General features: G+C 46.0%; 1 protein-coding gene across 1 annotated transcript in view; it reads left to right on the top strand.

The window, feature by feature from the left end:
- The window catches only part of CNOT1 (CCR4-NOT transcription complex subunit 1), a 1,017,784-nt gene that overhangs the window by 836,144 nt on the left and 162,353 nt on the right, over positions 1-19,287 (top strand). The window contains 1 exon segment of the mRNA XM_030203593.1: positions 5,188-5,351. Coding sequence (XP_030059453.1) covers positions 5,188-5,351 — 164 coding nt within the window.

Genomic DNA, 19,287 nt, shown 5'->3' with positions numbered 1-19,287 from the left:
GGACAGGGGATACAGGACGGACACTGCAGGGTGGGCAGGGGGACAGAAGGGTTGGTGGTCATCAGGGGGGACAGGTGGGTCGATGGACATGGCTGGCCACAGGGGAGGAACAGGGAAAAAGGAGAGGCGTGTCCTCAGACATGGGTGGCTGCACAGGAGAGGAGGGTCGCTGGACATGGGTAGCTGCAGGGGGGGCAGGGGGACAGAAGGGTCACTGGACATGGCTGGCTGCAGGGGGGACGGGGAGAGAGGAGGGATGCTGCACATGCGTGCCTGCAGGGGGACAGGAGGGATGCTGAGGGGGGGGGCTGAGACCACATGGGTGGCTGCAGGGGGAGCAGAGGAGACAGGAAGGACGCAGCAGGGGGAGAGGAGGGTTGATGGGCATGGGTGACTGCAGGGGGATGCTGGACATGGGTGGCTGCAGGGGGAACACGGGGAGAGGAGGGTCGCTGCACATGCCTGGCTGCAAGGGGGCAGGGGAGAGGGAGGGAGGGGGTGAGGGGGTTCCTCACACCACACACGGTCACTTATTCTCTGTCTGCCACATACACTCTCACTCACACACTCACTGTCTTTGTCCCTCTCTCTCACACAGTGTCACACAGAAGCACAAACACTGTCTCTCACACACTCTCTCTCTCGCACAAACACATACACTCTGTCTCTCTCTCTCTCTCTCTCTCACATTCTCTCTCTGACACACACGCGCCATCTCTCACACACGCTCTTTCTGAAACATACACTCCAAGGAAAACCTTGCTAGCGCCCGTTTCATTTCTAACAGAAACGGGCCTTTTTTACTAGTATTAAATAAAAGGTATTATTGTGATTATTTTACTTTTACTTATTTATTTTCTTTTAGACAATTATGGATGTAAGCCCCACCCCTGGTACCACCCCTAACCCTGCCCCTTTTAGCCTCCCCAAACAGTTGGGGCACCGACCGCCTATGCTAACATCTCTTACTACATTCTCTGGCAGTGGATTCCAGAGCTTAAGTACATGTTGAGTGAATAAATATTTTCTTCAATTGTTTAAACATACTACATAGTAGCTTCATTGTGTGTCCGTTAGTCCTTGTACTTTTGGAAGTGGTAAAAAAAAAAAAAGGGCCTATGAAAAAAGCAAACATTATCTTTAGCATCCCATTTTTTTTTTAAAGTAGGTTCAAATGTTTAAAGCTTTACAAATTCTTCTAAAAGCAATACATTTTCCCATTACCCTTAAAAAGAAGCAACGTTCAGAAGTGTCATTACTTCCTAAAATAAGATTAGGTTATTAACTGGTACAAATTACATGCTACATGAACCAATTAGATACTTTTTGAACAGGAATTTGTAGGGATATACTTGGAAAAAGTTTCAGCTTTTGGATCAGTTTCAGTATTTTTGGTTTTTTTTATTTGTTTTCGATAGCAGCATGAAATGTGGATTAACCGGTGTTAATAAAAATACATTTACACACATTGAGGTTATGCATATAAGGTTGATTTAGTGTGCATTTTTTATGTGCAGAATAATTAGCCAAATCATACTGGAAACCAAATGTTCATACCTAATAAATTGGCAGTTCTGTGTCCTGTTGCTTCTAGAGGTTTAAGAGGATTGCTTAAAGGCATTTTATTGTAGATTTACTAGTGTTTTAAATCAATAAACATGGCTGAATACTAGTCATCTGGACACCTGAAAATTAGTACCATCAGTAGTGGATGTAACTTTGCAAGAATATACAATCATATTTTTATAAAACAGAGTGTAGGAAGAACTAAAATTTTGAGGTATGCATTTGTGAATCTTTTAAACAAAATAATTAGTAGTTGTATCTGAGAAATATCTGTCCTTGTATTTGGCTTTCATTATTTTTACATGAGACCTACATTATTTATTTAAGTTGTTTATTGGGATTCATTAACCACATTTATAAGTATCTAGTGAAAATAAATAAAACAGAGGAAAATAAGGTGATACTTTGAGCAAAAGATGGTAATATCAAAAAATATATAGTGAAAGATAAAAAGCAGTCAGTGCTTTGGGTTGAGGATTGATGGGAGGCGACAGGGAGAGGTGGACAGGTAATGAGAAGGTGGCAAATAAGTATAATTGTGTGGTTGTAAAGTGATAAACTCAAATTGTGAAACTTTGGTTGCTCGTTTTAAAGTTACCTCTTAGGATTCTGACCATAAGGTCGTTGATGCACTGTCCAGGTTTTGAAAAGTGCTTACTGCCATGGGTGTTGTCATTATTAATGTGATGCCTGAGAGTGTTGATTCTGTCTTTAGCATCTGTTCTGTCTCCCCAGTATAACACTCTTCACGTTTCTGCGTTGAGTAATACATGCAGCATTTGTGATGCAGCATCTGCAACATCCTTTTGTTAAATATTTTTCCCATGTGGTCCTGTGATATGTGCCGGCACAATTTACAGTTGGCTATATAATACGGACTAGTGTCTGTCTCTTCTTTGTCAGCTTCTGTTGGGAGCTTGCTTTTCACTAATTTTTGCTTCAGATTTGGTGGTTGTCAGAAGGCCAGCACTGGTGGAGCTGGGAATATCTTTGAGTAATATCTTCCTGGAGGTAGTGGCTGTAGGTCTTTTACAATTTTTCTCAATTTTTGCAGCTCTAGATTGTATGTCACTACAAGGGGGACACCTCTTTGAAGTTTTGTACTGCAATAGATTTTCCCTGGGTTTAAGAGGCAGTTTTCCTGGAGATCATTTTGGGGTTGTAGCCTTTCTGTTTGAAGGATTCAGTCAGGATTTTCAATTTCTCTCTGTCTCTTGGGGCCAGAGCATATATGATGGTATCGTGTGGCTTGGCTGCATGTCATGCAAAATTTAATTAAATGAAATCAAAAAAAATTTTTAATGTACAGTGGGGGAAATAAGTATTTGATCCCTTGCTGATTTTGTAAGTTTGCCCACTGACAAAGACATGAGCAGCCCATAATTGAAGGGTAGGTTATTGGTAACAGTGAGAGATAGCACATCACAAATTAAATCCGGAAAATCACATTGTGGAAAGTATATGAATTTATTTGCATTCTGCAGAGGGAAATAAGTATTTGATCCCCCACCAACCAGTAAGAGATCTGGCCCCTACAGACCAGGTAGATGCTCCAAATCAACTCGTTACCTGCATGACAGACAGCTGTCGGCAATGGTCACCTGTATGAAAGACACCTGTCCACAGACTCAGTGAATCAGTCAGACTCTAACCTCTACAAAATGGCCAAGAGCAAGGAGCTGTCTAAGGATGTCAGGGACAAGATCATACACCTGCACAAGGCTGGAATGGGCTACAAAACCATCAGTAAGACGCTGGGCGAGAAGGAGACAACTGTTGGTGCCATAGTAAGAAAATGGAAGAAGTACAAAATGACTGTCAATCGACAAAGATCTGGGGCTCCACGCAAAATCTCACCTCGTGGGGTATCCTTGATCATGAGGAAGGTTAGAAATCAGCCTACAACTACAAGGGGGGAACTTGTCAATGATCTCAAGGCAGCTGGGACCACTGTCACCACGAAAACCATTGGTAACACATTACGACATAACGGATTGCAATCCTGCAGTGCCCGCAAGGTCCCCCTGCTCCGGAAGGCACATGTGACGGCCCGTCTGAAGTTTGCCAGTGAACACCTGGATGATGCCGAGAGTGATTGGGAGAAGGTGCTGTGGTCAGATGAGACAAAAATTGAGCTCTTTGGCATGAACTCAACTCGCCGTGTTTGGAGGAAGAGAAATGCTGCCTATGACCCAAAGAACACCGTCCCCACTGTCAAGCATGGAGGCGGAAATGTTATGTTTTGGGGGTGTTTCTCTGCTAAGGGCACAGGACTACTTCACCGCATCAATGGGAGAATGGATGGGGCCATGTACCGTACAATTCTGAGTGACAACCTCCTTCCCTCCGCCAGGGCCTTAAAAATGGGTCGTGGCTGGGTCTTCCAGCACGACAATGACCCAAAACATACAGCCAAGGCAACAAAGGAGTGGCTCAGGAAGAAGCACATTAGGGTCATGGAGTGGCCTAGCCAGTCACCAGACCTTAATCCCATTGAAAACTTATGGAGGGAGCTGAAGCTGCGAGTTGCCAAGCGACAGCCCAGAACTCTTAATGATTTAGAGATGATCTGCAAAGAGGAGTGGACCAAAATTCCTCCTGACATGTGTGCAAACCTCATCATCAACTACAGAAGACGTCTGACCGCTGTGCTTGCCAACAAGGGTTTTGCCACCAAGTATTAGGTCTTGTTTGCCAGAGGGATCAAATACTTATTTCCCTCTGCAGAATGCAAATAAATTCATATACTTTCCACAATGTGATTTTCCGGATTTAATTTGTGATGTGCTATCTCTCACTGTTACCAATAACCTACCCTTCAATTATGGGCTGCTCATGTCTTTGTCAGTGGGCAAACTTACAAAATCAGCAAGGGATCAAATACTTATTTCCCCCACTGTATCTTGAATATGGGCTTTTAGGAACTACAGGGTCAATATCCAAATAAAATTGTCCACCCTAAACCAATGAATGTATAGCTTCACTATCCATGGATTTTTAACCCTTTTACAGATATTGGTCTGTTCAAATGGCTTTTTGGCTGATATTGTTTGTGTAAGAAAGGTGTTGAGATTACCTATCTAGATGTGAAATTCAGTAATTATCTAGATAAGTCATATATTAAGTTTAGGTCTGCTGAATAGCAGTCTCAATGACCACATTGTACATATATTCAAAATGGTAAAATATACCCATATACTCAGCACCAGCATTTAAATTAATATTGTCACTGCTGTGGCTCAAGATCGGGCTGTGTGTGCATAATGTTACTGGCACATGGGACAGAAAAGTTTTATAAAAGCCCTTTACTGCTAGTAAAGCACTGGTTTACTCATGGAAATGGCTTTTACAAACACTCAAATTAGAGCCTAGAGTGAGTTGCAAAATTCAGATAAGCAAGCGCAACAAGTTTGTGTTTTACCTTTCACATTATTGTAGCATATGATCCATATGAATAGTTCTTAGCATCATAAAGCATGAGAATGTGGATGAAATTCCTTAACTTGTTTGAAATGTTGAAATTTCTGAATTTTCCCATTGGTTACTGGGATTATGGTGAAGTCAATTTCTGCTTTGTTTGTTTTTTGTCTCAAAGTATATTATCTGACTTCTTGATGGCAGGTTCTTGGGATTGTTGTTGGGGTCCTCCTGCAGGACCATGATGTGCGGCAAAGTGAATTCCAACAGCTACCCTATCACCGCATCTTCATTATGCTACTACTAGAACTCAATGCGCCTGAGCATGTATTGGAGACTATCAACTTCCAGACCCTTACAGCATTCTGGTATGTGTAGAGCAGAGTTTTGGAAAGGGACCTTAACACTCAATGTTAGATATTTTGGTTTCTGACTTAGAAAAAAAATTGTTTAAAAATTATTTCCATTTGTATATATGCACATCTATTAAAAGAAAACTATATCCAAAGGTGTTAACTTTCATGTCAACTGTTTATTACTTCAGTGGCATCTTGCTCATGATTTTAGTGATTTCTGAGGGTGAGCAGCATAAGAGTCTTCACAAGTGGATGATGTCATCTGCCCTAGGCCAGCAAAGTAATCTCAGGCTACTGAGCTTCCTGGAGTGCTGTACATGGCATTGGAACACCACTTCACTCAGTTCATTTCCATTGAGCCCAACTGGCTTGTTTTTGTCATGTACTGTTCAGCTATCACTGATTAGGGTTTTTCATCAAATTTTTGGCCTGTTTTGTATGGCTGTGGCCTGCTAGTGCATAAAACAACATCTATTAAATTTTACTGCTGTCATTCACTTTTCACTGTGGCTGTTTTTTTGGCCAGTGTCATAGGAAATACACCCAGTGTTGCACAGGAATAGAAACATAAAAAAAAAAAACGTAGGCAGGTAAAGACCATATGACCTATTCAGTCTGCCTATCCATGCCATCTACTCCCTTAGAGATCCTATGTGCTTGCCCCAAGTTTTCTTGAATTCAGATACTGTTTTCATCTCCACCACTTCCATCAGGAAGTCATTCCACGAATTAATCATCCTTTCCTCTGTTACTTTTTTTTTTGTTGTTACATTTTGTACCCCGCGTTTTCCCACTCATGGCAGGCTCAGTGCGGCTTACATATTGTATACAGGTACTTATTTGTACCTGGGGCAATGGAGGGTTAAGTGACTTGCCCAGAGTCACAAGGAGCTGCCTGTGCCTGAAGTGGGAATCGAACTCAGTTCCTCAGTTACCCAGTACTAAAGTCCACCACCCTAACCACTAGGCCACTCCACTTCTGAGTCTTGTCTCTTTTCACCTTCATCCTATGCCCTCTCATTCCAAAGCTTCCTTTTAATTGAGAGAGACTCGCCTCCTGTGCATTTATGCCCCTTAGGTATTTAAATGTGTCTATCATATGTCCCCTCTCCCACCTTTTTTTCCCCCCAAAGTATACATAATTGAGATCTTTAAGTCTGTCCCCATACACTTAATGATGAAGACAAATGACCATTTTAGTAGCCGCCCTCTGGACCAACTCCATCCTGTTTATATCTTTTTGAAGATGCAGTCTCCAGAATTGTACACAATATTCTAAATGAGGTCTCACTAGAGTCTTTTACAGGGGGTATCATCACCTCCTTTTTCCTACTGGCCATTCTTCTCCCTATGCACCCAAGCATACCTTGCTTTTGCAGTCACCTTTTCCACCAGTTTAGCCATCTTAGGTTCATCACATACGATCACACCCAAGTCCTGCTCCTCTTTTGTGCACAAGTGTCCTTCATCCCCCAAACTGTGCCATTCCCTTGGGTTTTTGCAGCCCAAATGCATGGCCCTGCATTTTGTTTAGCATTAAATCTAAGCTGCCAAATTCCAGATCATTCCTCTAGCTTCACTAAGTCCTTCCTCATGTTATCCACACCATCATGACATGTCTGTTATGTCTCGGGCCTATGTACAATATCCCTAGGAGGTGACAGGTCTTCCATAAACAGTGAAGAACATATGGAGAAGTCAGGCATCTCAGTACTGGTGGTATCAACTTCCATGGTCATAAGTACATAAGTAATGCCACACTGGGAAAAGACCAAGGGTCCATCGAGCCCAGCATCCTATCCCCGACAACAGCCAATCCAGGCCAAGGGCACCTGGTAAGCTTCCCAAATGTACAAACATTCTATACATGTTATTCCTGGAATTGTGGATTTTTCCCAAGTCCATTTAGTAGTGGTTTATGGACTTGATCTTTAGGAAACCGTCTAACCCCTTTTTAAACTCTGGCAAGCTAACCGCCTTCACCACGTTCTCCGACAACGAATGCCAGAGTTTAATTACGCGTTGGGTGAAGAAACCTTTTCTCCGATTTGTTTTAAATTTACTACACTGTAGTTTCATTGCATGCCCCCTAGTCCTAGTATTTTTGGAAAGCGTGAACAGACGCTTCACATCCACCTGTTCCACTCCACTCATTATTTTATATACCTGTATCATCTCCCCTCAGCCGTCTCTTTTCCAAGCCGAAAAGCCCTAGCCTCCTTATTCTTTCTTCATAGGGAAGTCGTCCCATCCCCGCTATCATTTTAGTCGCCCTTCTCTGCACCTTTTCCAATTCTACTATATCTTTCTTGAGATGCTGTGACCAGAATTGAACACAATACTCAAGGTGCGGTCGCACCATGGAGCGATGTAACGGCATTATAACATCCTCACACCTGTTTTCCATGCCTTTCCTAATAATACCCAACATTCTACTCGCTTTCCTAGCCGCAGCAGCACACTGAGCAGAAGGTTTCAGTGTATTATCAACGATGTGGAACCTCGCATGACGTAGCTATAAATGTCCTTAGATGTGCTGTGTAATTTTGTTTCTCCGAGGACAAGCAGGCTGCTTGTTCTCACTGATGGGTGACGTCCACGGCAGCCCCTCCAATTGGAAACTTCACTAGCAAAGGCCTTTGCTAGCTCTCGCGCGCCCATGCGCACCGCGCATGCGCGGCCGTCTTCCCGCCCGAACTGGCTCGTGTTCGTCAGTCTTCTTTTGTCCGCGCTCGGGATGGTCATTATTTGCCGCCGTTTCGTGCCCCTCAAGTTGACCCTCGCGCGTCTTCGCGATTTCGCTAAAAAAAAAAAAAGAGACCTTTGGTCTTTGTCCCTTCCCATGTGTCCAGTTTTTTCCCCGGCGTAAGTTTCCTTTCGCTTTCGGGGTAGGCCTTTTTTGTGGCCTCGGTACGGGTTTTCTCTCCCTTATTTTTGGTGCCCTTTGTCACCATCGCGAATTTTGATTTCGCCGGCGTGATTTTTCCGCCCATGTCATCGAAGTCTCCCAGCGGCTTCAAGAAGTGCACCCAGTGCGCCCGGGTAATCTCGCTCACTGATAGGCACATTTCGTGTCTTCAGTGTCTGGGGGCTGGGCACCGCCCGCAGGCCTGTAGTCTTTGTGCTCTTTTACAAAAGAGGACTCAGGTAGCGAGCTTGGCCCAGTGGAACGTGTTGTTCTCGGGCTCTTCGTCGACAACAGCACCGGAAGCATCGAGTGCATCAACTTCGACAGCATCGAAGTCTTCGACCTCGGCATCGATGGCATCGAGGTTTCGACCCTCTGCATCGTCGGTACCGAGACATCGGAAAGCTGCGTCGGTGGTACCGGGACCTCCGCTGTTGCTGATGTCGTCGGACGGTGGTGCTTCGACTGGAGTGCAGGTGAGGGCTGTCCATTCCCCTGCTGGTGGCGGTGTCTGCCCCCCTGAGACCGACCTTCTTTGGCCTCGGCCCCGAGGAAGAGACGGTTGGATTCTACGTCCTCCTCGTCGGTACCGGGAAGCTCTGGTGACATGCTTCGTTTGAAGAAATCAAAGAAGCATCGACACCGGTCTCCTTCCCGCATCGGTACCGAGAGCTCTGGGTCGCCGAGGGAGTCGGCACCCAGTAGGCATCGGCACCGGGAGGATCGCTCACCCTCTGTTCAGGAGGTGTCGATGCGCTCCACCTTGGACAGCCCGGAACGGACTCTGACCTCGACGCCTGCATCGGCTTCCATGTCTTTCTCCACAGCCGCTCTGCATGAGAGTCTCCGGGCCGTTCTTCCAGAGATTCTGGGAGAGCTGTTGCGCCCTTCCCCTCCGGTACCGTCGAGTGAGGCGCCGGCTGGCCCTTTGCCCGGGGTGAGGTCTCCGATATCGGTACCGCTTGCGGCCACCTTCCAGGAAGACTCCCCGACAACGTCGGTGGAGGGAGCTTCGCCGGTGCTGGCGAGGGAGTCTACCTCTCGGCGCTCCCACCATGGCCGTGTTTCCACGGAGTCGAGTCGGGCACGGCTTCAGACGCAGGTTCATGAACTTGTGTCTGATACCGATGGTGAGGCCTCTTGGGAGGAGGAGGAGGACATCAGATATTTCTCTTGACGAGGAGTCTGATGGCCTTCCTTCTGATCCCACTCCCTCCCCTGAAAGGCAGCTTTCTCCTCCCGAGAGTCTGTCTTTCGCGGCCTTTGTCCGGGAGATGTCTATGGCCATCCCCTTCCCGGTGGTTGTGGAGGATGAGCCCAGGGCTGAAATGTTTGAGCTCTTGGACTATCCTTCTCCACCTAAGGAAGCTTCCACAGTATCCATGCATCATGTCCTAAAAAAGACATTGCTGGCTAACTGGACCAAGCCTCTAACTAATCCCCACTTTCCCAAGAAGATCGAGTCCCAGTACCGGATCCATGGGGAACCAGAGCTGATGCGCACTCAGTTGCCTCACGACTCTGGTGTGGTGGATCTGGCCCTAAAGAAGGCTAAGAGTTCTAGGGAGCATGCTTCGGCGCCCCCGGGCAAGGACTCTAGAACCTTAGACTCCTTTGGGAGGATGGCCTACCATTCTTCTATGCTCGTGGCCAAGATTCAGTTCTACCAGCTCTACACGAGCATCCACATGCGGAACAATGTGCGGCAGTTGGCGTGCTTGGTGGACAAGCTCCCTTCTGAGCAAGCCAAGCCGTTTCAGGAGGTGGTCAGGCAGCTGAAGGCGTGCAGAAAATTCTTGGCCAGAGGGTTATATGATACCTTTGATGTTGCGTCCAGAGCCGCTGTTTAAGGTGTGGTGATGCGCAGACTCTCATGGCTGCGTGCCTCCGACCTGGAGAATAGAATCCAGCAGCAGATTGCGGACAACATTTTTGGAGAAAAAGTCGAACAGGTGGTAGAACAGCTCCACCAGCGGGATAACGCTATCGACAAATTCTCCCGCCGGCAGCCTTCAGCATCTACCTCTTCAGGTAGACGTTTTTATGGGGGAAGGAGGAATGTTCCCTACTCTTCTGGTAACCGTAGGTACAATCCTCCCTCTCGACAGCCTGCGGCTAAGCCCCAGCGCGCTGGCCACACTGTCTCCGACTTCCGGGTTGTGTAGATCAGCTGCCCCCTCGTGAATCATGGCAGGGCAGAGGGGAGACAACGAGATCTCAGCCTCCAATGACTTCTGAGCCCCTGCACCAGCGTCAATCGGGTTTCCTCCTCCCGTTTCCAACGGTGGACGCCGAATTGCGAATTCATCGAGAGTTCGCTGCACCAGAGAGGACATGCGAGCCTGGGAAGGTAAGGCTCTCACCGTCCCCTTTCGTTTAGTATGGGGCATTTTTAAAGAAGAAAAACAAGTTTTAGCAGAAGAATCTCTCTGAGCACTTCGCAGCGTTCAGCATGTCGGCGCCATCTTGACTCCTCCCTAGAATGCTCCTGAATTTGTAATCTAGCTGAGTCAAGGTTCTCGTTAATAATACAATGCTACCCCTCCACCAGTCCGGTCCACTCTATCACTACGATATACTTTGTACCCCGGTATCACAGTGTCCCACTGGTTATCCTCCTTCCACCAGGTCTCAGTATCCAATTTTTCATTTAGTGCAATATAGACCTCCACTCGTGCTGATGTCGTCGGACGGTGGTGCTTCGACTGGAGTGCAGGTGAGGGCTGTCCATTCCCCTGCTGGTGGCGGTGAGCCTTCGGGTGGGTCTTCTCCTGCCCTGAGGGCTCCTGCGGTACAGCCCCCCTGAGACCGACCTTCGGCCTCGGCCCCGAGGAAGAGACGGTTGGATTCTACGTCCTCGTAGAGTCAGTGAGCTTCAGGCCCTGGTAGCCCAGGCCCCTTACACCAAATTTCATCATAACAGAGTAGTCCTCCGCACTCACCCTAAGTTCTTGCCAAAGGTTGTGTCGGAGTTCCATCTGAACCAGTCAATTGTCTTGCCAACATTCTTTCCCCGTCCTCATTCCTGCCCTGCTGAACGTCAGCTGCACACATTGGACTGCAAGAGAGCATTGGCCTTCTATCTGGAGCGGACACAGCCCAACAGACAGTCCGCCCAATTGTTTGTTTCTTTTGATCCCAACAGGAGGGGAGTGGCTGTGGGGAAACGCACCATATCCAATTGGCTAGCAGATTGCATTTCCTTCACTTACGCCCAGGCTGGGCTGGCTCTTGAGGGTCATGTCACAGCTCATAATGTTAGAGCCATGGCAGCGTCGGTAGCCCACTTGAAGTCAGCCACTATTGAAGAGATTTGCAAGGCTGCGACGTGGTCATCTGTCCACACATTCACATCTCATTACTGCCTGCAGCAGGATACCCGACGCAACAGTCAGTTCGGGCAGTCAGTGCTTCAGAATCTGTTCGGGGTTTAGAATCCAACTCCACCCCCCTAGGCCCATGTTTGTTCTGTTCCAGGCTACACTCTGTTAGTTGGATAAATTGTTAGGTCAATCTCAGTTACGTCCTCGCCGTTGCGAGGCCCAATTGACCATGTTTGTTGTTTTGAGTGAGCCTGGGGGCTAGGGATACCCCATCAGTGAGAACAGGCAGCCTGCTTGTCCTCGGAGAAAGCGAATGCTACATACCTGTAGAAGGTATTCTCCGAGGACAGGACAACAGGCTGATTGTTCTCACAAACTCGCCCGCCTCCCCTTTGGAGTTGTCTTCCCTTGTCTTTGTCTTGCTACATACGGGACTGACTAACATGAGCTGGTTCGGGCGGGAAGACGGCCGCGCATGGGCGCGCGAGGACTAGCAAAGGCCTTTGCTAGTGAAGTTTCCGATTGGAGGGGCTGCCGTGGACGTCACCCATCAGTGAGAACAATCAGCCTGCTGTCCTCAGAGAATACCTTCTACAGGTATGTAGCATTCGCTTTACTCAAGCACTCAACAAATTCTCCAAAACCCACTCCAAACTGGATATTTGTCCCAGCATCCTAATAAGGCTTGCCCCCCAACGCTTCATAACAGATCTTGCGTCACATATGAACTAGATGTTACAACATGGACTGTTCCCTAAGGACAAAGGAAATATACTACTTACCCCTATACCCAAAGACTTAAAGAAAAAATTAAATAACACAACCATCGACCAGTAGCATCAATCCCAATGGTAATCAAACTAATGGAAAGTATGGTGACCAAACAACTTACCAACTACCTGAACAAATTCACTATACTACATGAATCACAGTCAGGATTTCGATCCAACCATAGCACTGAAACAGTTCTAACCACTCTTACAAACAAATTTAAACAATTGCAACCGGAAACAACGTGCTTGTCCTACAATTTGACATGTCCAGCGCGTTCGACATGGTCAGCCACCAGATACTCTCGAACATCCTAGATTACTTCAGGATTGGAGGAAACGTACTTAGATGGTTCGAAGGCTTCTTAACAGCAAGACCCTATCAAGTGATATCAAACTCAAAAACTCAACACCATGGAAACCTGAATGCGGAGTTCCACAAGGATCGCCGCTCTCACCAACCCTTTTTAACTTAATGATGACACCTTTAGCCAAATCGCTATCCAACCCAAGGACTCAACCCGTACATCTATGCAGACGATGTCACAATATACATCCCTTTCAAACACGATCTAACCAAAATCACAAATGAAATCAAACACAGCCTCCAAATAATGAATTCATGGGCAGATACATTCCAACTAAAGCTAAACACAGAAAAGACACAATGTCTCATTCTATCCTCACAATATAACACAAACAAACCCAGTACCATAAACACCCCAGACTACACCCGTCCGGTATCAGATAGTCTGAAAATTCTGGGAGTCACAATTGACCGAAATCTCACACTCGAAGACCATGCGAAAATACTGCAAAGAAAATGTTCCACTCAATGTGGAAACTTAAAAGGATCAAACCTTTGTACCAGGCAACAGAATATTTCCCTTGGGAAGAATCGATGGTGCTAAGCCACCTAGATTACTGCAATGCCATTTATGCCGGATGCAAAGAACAAATCATTAAGAAGCTTCAAACTGCTCAAAACACAGAAGCCAGACTCATATTTGGGAATACGAAAGCGCCAAACCCCTAAGAGAAAAACTACACTGGCTCCCATTAAAAGAACGAATTGTGTTCAAAGTTTGCACTCTGGTCCATAAAATCGTTCATGGGGACGCTCCGACCTATATGTCAGACCTCATGGACTTGCCTACTAGGAATGCAAAAAGATCAGCACGCACATTCCTTAATCTCCACTACCCCAGCTGCAAAGGACTAAAATATAAAACTACATATGCATCAAGCTTCTCCTACATATGCACGCAACTATGGAACGCATTACCAAAGACCATAAAAACAATGCATGACCTAACAATCTTCCGTAGACTACTGAAAACTCACCTGTCCAAGAAGGCCTACCATAACGATACATCTTATTTACAAAACAATTGGACTTCACACGATATAGACAAAACCTAACTCTTATCACTTGACTAGTCACTCAGAAACCTCAATGTAATATCATAATGTATTCTTCTTTACCATGTATGTATGCACCTTAATGCATTACCATTTGTAATTTTGTACCCGTAAATGGCGATCGCCATCACGGCATAATGTAAGCCACATTGAGCCTGCAAATTGGTGGGAAAATGTGGGATACAAATGCTACAAATAAATAAATATTCCAACTCTCCTATCTTATTTCTTAGACTCCTAGCATTTGCATATAGACATTTCAGAGTGTTTGTTGTTCCTATTTGCATGATGCTTAGTACTTGACACTATTGATTTGCCATCTTTTGTCTGATCTTTAGTTGTATTTAAGGGCACCTGGCCTACCATGGTCTGTTGTGCAACGTCACTATCCAGAAACCCTATCTTCCCTGTTTGTGAGGTATCCTTGCAAGATACCTTATCCCGAACCACACGCTGTTGCGCGACTGCCGGCCTTTCCCCCATATCTAGTTTAAAAGCTGCTGTATCTCTTTTTTGAATGCCGACGCCAGCAGCCTGGTCCCACCCTGGTTAAGATGAAGCCCATCATTTTGGAATAGGCTTCCCCTTCCCCATAATGTTGCCCAGTTCCTAACAAATCTAAAACCTTCCTCCCTGCACCATCATCTCATCCACGCATTGGGACACCGGAGCTCTGCCTGAAGCAGTACCCAAAACTGGCAATGCATTACAACAAGGAAGTGTTGCTCCACTTTTAAATCTAACCAGTAATATTTTGTCGCATCATCAATAAAAATTGTTGAAATAAATCTAGCCAGTAAAAGGCCATAGAAACAGAACATCTGAGCCTGGCCCATAAAAGCAAAAGGTTACATTTGATTATCACTGACATCAAGGGACACCAGTGCAGAGCATTGAACAAAGGCAAAGAAATATAGTTGTGAGTGCCAGGAACAGGAAGGTTTTTGGGAGCAGCCATATCTATTCCTAAGCATCTGCACGGAGAGCGTTGCTCATCTTCAGATGTATCTGAGGAATTGCACTACCATCTTACAAACTGTGCATTAACATTGATACAAAAGGAGAATCAACCAATCCTATAAACTCTGCACCTAGAGGCATGACATTGATGCTAGTGCCACTGTGATGTCTATCTCCATTGCAACGGGGGGCTCGAGCTTCACTGAGTAATTTTTTATTAAATCTAGTCCCCATTTGTACAACCTGTAACAGTCAAAGGATATACTAACCGAGGCCTTGATTATTAAGCCTCCCAGGACATTGCTATAATGAAACCATAACTCTGGATCTGAAAACTGTTCTAATGAGGAAGCTTTTACAGGTCTTCCATCAGATCCTTCTCTTTCTCAGGTGTCATGAGAGCCGCCTCTGTAGGACCTGTCCTTTACCAGTTTGTCAAGGAAATGGCAGAAGCCATTCTGTTTCCTTTGGAGAAAGAGAATAAGCCCAGGTCATATGCACTGGACATCTATAGTTTAACCGCCACAGAGGAGGATATGGTGGTGCGTATCCATGATATCCTTATGGAAGCACAGGTGAAAATGTGGGAAATGTGCCTCTGTGCCACTTTTTAAACAAGAAGGCAGACTCCATGGTACCATCTAGAAGTTTCTCAGATTCCAGAAGCAGCTGCTACTAAAGTGGTAGTCAAATCTGCTCACAAAGAAGTTTGTGGATGAGGACTCACTCTGTCATACCCCTTGGAGGGATGCTTGCATCCTTGACATTGTTGAGACATTGGCTTATCGGTGCTATATTCGCTTTCTGCACAGTATTTTACCAGTTCCTAATGAGCCAGTGTGAAACATTCCAAGAAAGGTAAAAGGGATACATATGTCCATTTCTTAATAAACATGATTTTTAGAATGCTGCTGGACCAAAAATAAGGTGTGTAGAAAGCAGACCAACCTACAGTGTTTTCAAGCTACCATTGAGAGCTTCTGCATGGGAATTGCTGCCAGCCTATCTTCATTGCTGCAGGCATCAAATGTTAAGGGTTAATATGTGTAGGGCAAGTTTGCTGACAATGCCCTTCAAGGAGGATAGTCTTTGAATATAAGGTTAAGGCAGCTCTGGATCAGTGTGACACAGCAGCACTACTGTTTTGTCCCTTCATTTTTTATAGCAACAGCAGAGGGGCCTAAAATTAGCTAGCTTTCTAGACATAACCTGGGATGGGATTTTGACTGGATCCAGGAAGACACAACTAAGTAACCCAATATCTGTTCTGAAAAAACTGTCATCTCAATTGGAGTTCATTGAAGCATTTTTAGACACTGCTCAGGCAAAAACTTTGGTATCTGTTGTGGATTCTTCAGAAGTCAGCTTGGGACATGTTGGACCTCATAGCATCAACAGCATGTCAGTCCTCTGGCATTTCTCAACATGAGACAAACCCAATGGACTGTTCAGTGGCTACAAGCAACTTAAAGCTTATGAGACACTACCCAAGTCACCCAACAGCTAAGGGAGTCCCTATCCTGGTGGATGATTCTTCCAACTCTGATTGTAACTGTAAATCCCAAGTAGAAGTGCTCCTCACTTTGGGGTCTGGGGTTTGCTCAGGAAAAAAGCGGAAGGCAATATAGAATTCTGTAAGAGCTTTCAGAACGGAGGTGTCCAACAACATTGCCCTTATTGGGAGTCTGTTTTATATGAATACTAGTAAAAAAAAGCCTCGTTTCTGATGGAAATGAAACGGGGGCTAGCAAGGTTTTCTTCAGAGTGTGCATGTGGGAGTCCCCCTCCCCCTCCGAGTTCAGTCCTTCAGTGTTAAGTTTCCTGCTGTTCTGTGTTTGTGTTACAGAGAGAGTGAGGGCATCTCTCTCCACCCCTCCCCCCTCTGATTTTCCTTCACTCATGGGGAAACGGATATCTATGGCGCTTCACACTTCCGGCTGGAGGCTTCAGTGGTGCCTTTTATATATATAGATAAGCAAGGAGAAATGAGATCTTAGCTCCAGTGTTGGGAGATTCAGTGGAGCCATCTCACATGAAATCATTTTTTTAGTTGTGTGTCTGGCAGTTAGACATTTTTAGCAGACACTTTTTTTTTTGTTGTTGTTACATTTGTACCCCGCGCTTTCCCACTCATGGCAGGCTCAATGCGGCTTACATGGGTCAATGGAGGGTTAAGTGACCCATGAGTCACAAGGAGCTGCCTGTGCCTGAAGTGGGAATCGAACTCAGTTCCTCAGTTCCCCAGGACCAAAGTCCACCACCCTAACCACTAGGCCACTCCACTGAGTCAAAAACTGCATGAGAGGATCTTCAGTAATTGGCGGACACCCGTAGTAGATCTGTTTCTCTCCTCTGGGACTCCATGAACTAGTTTCAGAGAGGGAGAGGGTTTTCTGTATGCTAATTCTGTAGTTTCTCTTGTCCCAAAGATGATGCTGAAACTTAGACATCAGGACACGGATCCTCATAGCACCCTATTGAAAATTTGTCTGCTGCCCCTCTAGGAGTTATCCATCAGGGAAACCAGTTTGGAGATATCTCCAGCTCGTGCAGATTCAGGGAACTCTTGTCGACTTAAATACCGGGTCCATAGCCCTACCTATCTGGATGTTGAGGAAGCAATATTTATTCACCGAGTACAAGCATGCCTAAGATTCTCACATGTGGGTAGCGTGATCAGTGTTGCTCGGTCTGGAGCTTGTAACAAGCTTCTATAGAGCGCTGTGGAGTTAGTCGTACTCTATCATGCATACACGAGTGCCTTCCCACCTGCCAAGAGACAGTAGGGCTATCAGTTCTGTTTTTTGTACGATGAGGAGTGGATGCATTTTTCTCTTCTCTTCTCACAGCTACCGGTTGTTTTCTGACAAGAACTTTTTGTGCCTTACCATTTTTTCTCTATTTTTTTATTTTGTATCTTTAGCTTATTTTTCCCTTTTTTTTTTTTTTTTTTTTTTAGGCTTCCTTTATTTTACCACATTTAAGCCTGAGCTTCGGTCAGGTTCTTCCCTTCATTTTTCTCTGGTGCTTTACCCCTTTATCGGCACCATCGAGTCTTTTGATTTACCCACGGCTGTTTTTCCTTCCATGTCATCAAAGGTTCTCAGTGGCTTTAAGGGCTGTACCTGGTGCAATAGGTTTATCTCTTGCAAAGACAACTGTTCTTGGACTCTCCAGTGTTTGGGGCCTGAGCATACCCCTTCTGTGTTCTATGTATGAAGAAAGAACACAGCCAGAGATGCTCAAAGAGAGAAACATTTTGGATCCAGGTCCAAAACCTCAACGTCCGCATCTGTATCAAGTGTTGAATCGGCATTGGGTGCATTGGTCCATATGACTGCGAGACCCTTAGACACTGGGAGTGACCTGCATTGACTGGGTCTCCACCTGCCTCAATGCCGGCTGCTATGTAGGCCCCCCGGGACCCTCATCAGCACCGAGGAGCATCAATGCCAAGCATCAGAAGAAGCATTAGCATCAATCACCCTCGACGCATGGTACTGGGAGCTCCGGGGTACCTAGGAATTCCCTTCCATACAGGAAGTGCCGATGTATGGGTCTCCAGGCAGCCAGGACTAGACACCTGCTTCAACCCCACAAGTTCAGCAGCCTGCTTCTACACAGACGCCCCAGTTTTTCCCTATGTCTGCCCTTGACGAGTGCCTTCGGGCCTTACTCCCTGAGCTTTTGGCAGGGTTTATACAACAATGTATCAGTGTCTGGGATGCTTGAGCCTGCCATGCCTCTTGCTGCTGTCCTGCATGGTCATCAGCCTGCGGTGAGGTCTTAAGTGCGACTTGTGACCCCAGCATTGACTGCCGTCCATGTGGGCACCCTCTCAACGTCGGTGCAGGAAGCTTTGCTGGAGTCAAGGTTGGGGCCAACACCTAGATGCCCCTCTCAGGGGCATGGTTCCTCTTAATTGAGGTGGGCTCAGTCTCTGCCCTCCCATAAGGAGTTCCTGGCTGACACCAATGAGGAGCTGTCATGGGACTCAGGGGGATCCACAGTACTTCTCGGAGAAGGAGTCTTATGACATCCCGTCTGATCCCTTCCCTCCACAGCAAAGGAGAAAGTCTCCACCTGAGAGCCTTTTCTTCCCATCTTTTGTTAAGGAAATGGTGAATGCCATTCCAATTCCTTTGGACGTGGAGGATGAGGCCAGGGAAGATGTTGGAGGTCCTGGACTACAAGTCTTCTCCTAGAGAGGCTGTGACGGTCCCGTTTCATGAAATCTTATGGGGATGTTCAGGTGAAGAACTGGGAGTCCCCTCTGTTAGTCTCTGTCCTTCCCAAGAAGATTGACACTATTTACCAGATTGTCTTCCCCTGGGTTTGATAGGCCTCATTTGCCTTCTCATTACCTGGTGGTGGATTCCATGCTCAGAAGGGCCAGGAGTTCTAGGGACTTCTTTGGCACCCTGGCACAGAAGCTAAAGTCCTGGATTCTTTTGGATGAAAGATATATAAGGCCTCTGTACTCATCTCCCATATCCAATCATACCAGCTTTACACGAGCCTGTACTTGTAGTTTTTGTTGCATACTATGTCTGATTTAGCTCCCA

Source organism: Microcaecilia unicolor, chromosome 5 (assembly GCF_901765095.1).
Source record: "Microcaecilia unicolor chromosome 5, aMicUni1.1, whole genome shotgun sequence".
Lineage (NCBI taxonomy): Eukaryota > Metazoa > Chordata > Amphibia > Gymnophiona > Siphonopidae > Microcaecilia > Microcaecilia unicolor.
Note: the sequence above shows the minus strand (reverse complement) of the source record. Positions and strands in the feature narration are given on the sequence as shown.